Raw genomic sequence first — 2,050 nt, 5'->3', positions numbered from 1 at the left:
GAACCAATCACTTTTGTTGGCATTGATCAGCTGACTGATTTAAATACATCTTAACATTCATGAGGTACTTTACATTGACTGTTTATGGTGGGCGTGTAGAGGGTAGAACCTGAGGCGGGACCTCGTGCGCAAACTCTGACGTGCGGCTGTGATTTATAAAGGAAAGATGCGCAGAAACGTGCGTACGCACGGTTTTATAAATCTGAATTATTTTTGGGCGTACGCCATTTCCGCCTTTTGGCCGTACATTCACTTTTAGTGTGGTTTCCACGCAATCTTTTATAAATGAGACCCCAGGATTGGGAACCACTGAATTAAATGAAGTTGGGAYGGTAACGCTTCAAATATCTCAGATTCATTCACTCCATTTATTGATCTCAGAGGGAAAATCAAAACCTCTACACTCATATCATATTTGACATGTTCTTTTCCTGCTTTCACAGTCCTACTAAAAACTTTATAGTTGTGGGTCTGAACTCACCCTCAGTGAGAGAGTTCCTCTGACCGCCACAAGAACCGCTTCCCTCTTATGATCCAGGGCCACAAAAAATGGGATCTCGTAGATCTGTAAAACACCAGGTTTACTTAGACAGACATCATGGAGGCGACAGGGCTGTAAGCCACTAAAACTGATGAGATAAAACATGCACCTGGTTGTGGAAGCTGACATAGATGAAGTCTCTGTACTGCAGTCCGGTGGTCTGTAGGATGGAGGAGAAATGGCAGCCGAGGTGATCTCCTTCAACGACGTCATGCTCAGCAGCCCGAGTCCTGCAGCTGAAAACACTAGGGGGTTCAGGTCAAACACACACCGACATGGAGAACGTGGCGTGTGCACACACACACACACACGCGCGCGCGCAGCCTCTCACCAGTCTCCACTGAGCCTGCAGGGTCCGGTGCACAGGTTGGAGAAAACGTACAGCGGCCAGCCGTAAGCCGCTGCCGCGAACTGCATATAGTGGGCCGACTTCTCCAGCTCTGCCTGCAGATCGTTCTCCTTCATGAAGCAAAAACAGAAGTGATGTTGGAGCAGCTCCCTCAGCTTGGAGCTCTGCCCCTCGGTCACTTACGAGAGGAGAGGAAGGGCTGTGGGGAACAACGACTTCTTCTGGGTCTCTGCTGCGCTCCATCTTGTCCTGCTCCTGGTGCAGCAGAGCCAAACCTGCTGCGATGTCACTGGGAACCAGGTCTGTGTCCTGCAGCAACGTGAAAAGAGGCTCTCACCAACAACACACACCCAGTATTTTCCTTTCACAACAGAGCTGCACAAAAATATAACAAACATGTAGTGCCATAACAGCAGGGGTAATAAGTATATTGCAAAAAAGGCGTAAACTGCAGTAAATAATTTGCTCAAATGTTTGCATTAATGTGTTTTGTCTAACACACGAAAACTTCAAATATTTCACCAATTAGATGAATCACTTTAAATTTTCTAAAACTCGTGCTGGAATAGAAAAGCTGTATTTGTTTCTTTTTCGCAAGTCCTATCCTCATCGCCATATTAAGCCCYGACAGCGCAGGTTTTCCTAAAACCGTGCAGCCCTGTTTCCTGATGCGTCAGACACACGTGGCTTCTTCTTCTACAAAGCTGTGCTGCTGAACCGTGTGCTGATAACCCTGGTGGTCGCTCTCCGCTTCAGAATGGAAGATGTGGCATTTGTGGTCTCCAAAATGAATTTCAAGTTAGGATTTGTCTGACCCCAGAACAGTTTTCCACTTTGTCTCAGTCTAATTTAAATGAGCTCAAAGCAGACAGCAGCGTTTTTAGATGCTTCTTTACTGCATGGTAGAACTTTAAAGGCATCCCCGATTAGTTGTAACATTACACTTTATTTGATAAACATATACTTTAACTGTAAAATAAAGACTGTAAAAATACTGTAGGCTGTTTAGTTTTCATAAATTTCAAACTAAAAATTTAAAAATATGCTACACGGACGGGGCCATTTTATTTACACGCAAAGCATTTTGGGTAAATGATGACATGGATAGGTCCTCGGTGCGAGGCTGCTGGTGAGCTATATCCATGCTGAAGGTTAATCTT

At 45.1% G+C, this 2,050-nt stretch overlaps 1 protein-coding gene across 2 annotated transcripts in view; it reads right to left on the bottom strand.

Moving 5' to 3' along the window:
- daglb (diacylglycerol lipase, beta) overlaps nucleotides 1-2,050 on the bottom strand; it is a 20,611-nt gene that overhangs the window by 13,280 nt on the left and 5,281 nt on the right. Inside the window, exons 5-8 of one of the 2 annotated variants that reach the window (XM_014028487.1) lie at nucleotides 1,074-1,199; nucleotides 873-1,000; nucleotides 651-786; nucleotides 482-565 (exon numbers count right to left, since the gene is read on the bottom strand). In XM_014028487.1, the coding sequence (XP_013883941.1) occupies nucleotides 482-565; nucleotides 651-786; nucleotides 873-1,000; nucleotides 1,074-1,199 (474 nt within the window). The remainder of the gene's footprint in view (nucleotides 1-481; nucleotides 566-650; nucleotides 787-872; nucleotides 1,001-1,073; nucleotides 1,200-2,050) is intronic. The other variant, XM_014028494.1, reaches the window with a different exon arrangement.

The sequence above is a fragment of the Austrofundulus limnaeus genome, unplaced genomic scaffold (genome assembly GCF_001266775.1).
Source record: "Austrofundulus limnaeus strain Quisiro unplaced genomic scaffold, Austrofundulus_limnaeus-1.0 Scaffold5, whole genome shotgun sequence".
Classification (NCBI taxonomy): Eukaryota; Metazoa; Chordata; class Actinopteri; order Cyprinodontiformes; family Rivulidae; genus Austrofundulus; species Austrofundulus limnaeus.
The sequence above is the reverse complement of the archived record's forward strand: the minus strand, read 5'-3'. Positions and strand labels throughout refer to the sequence as shown.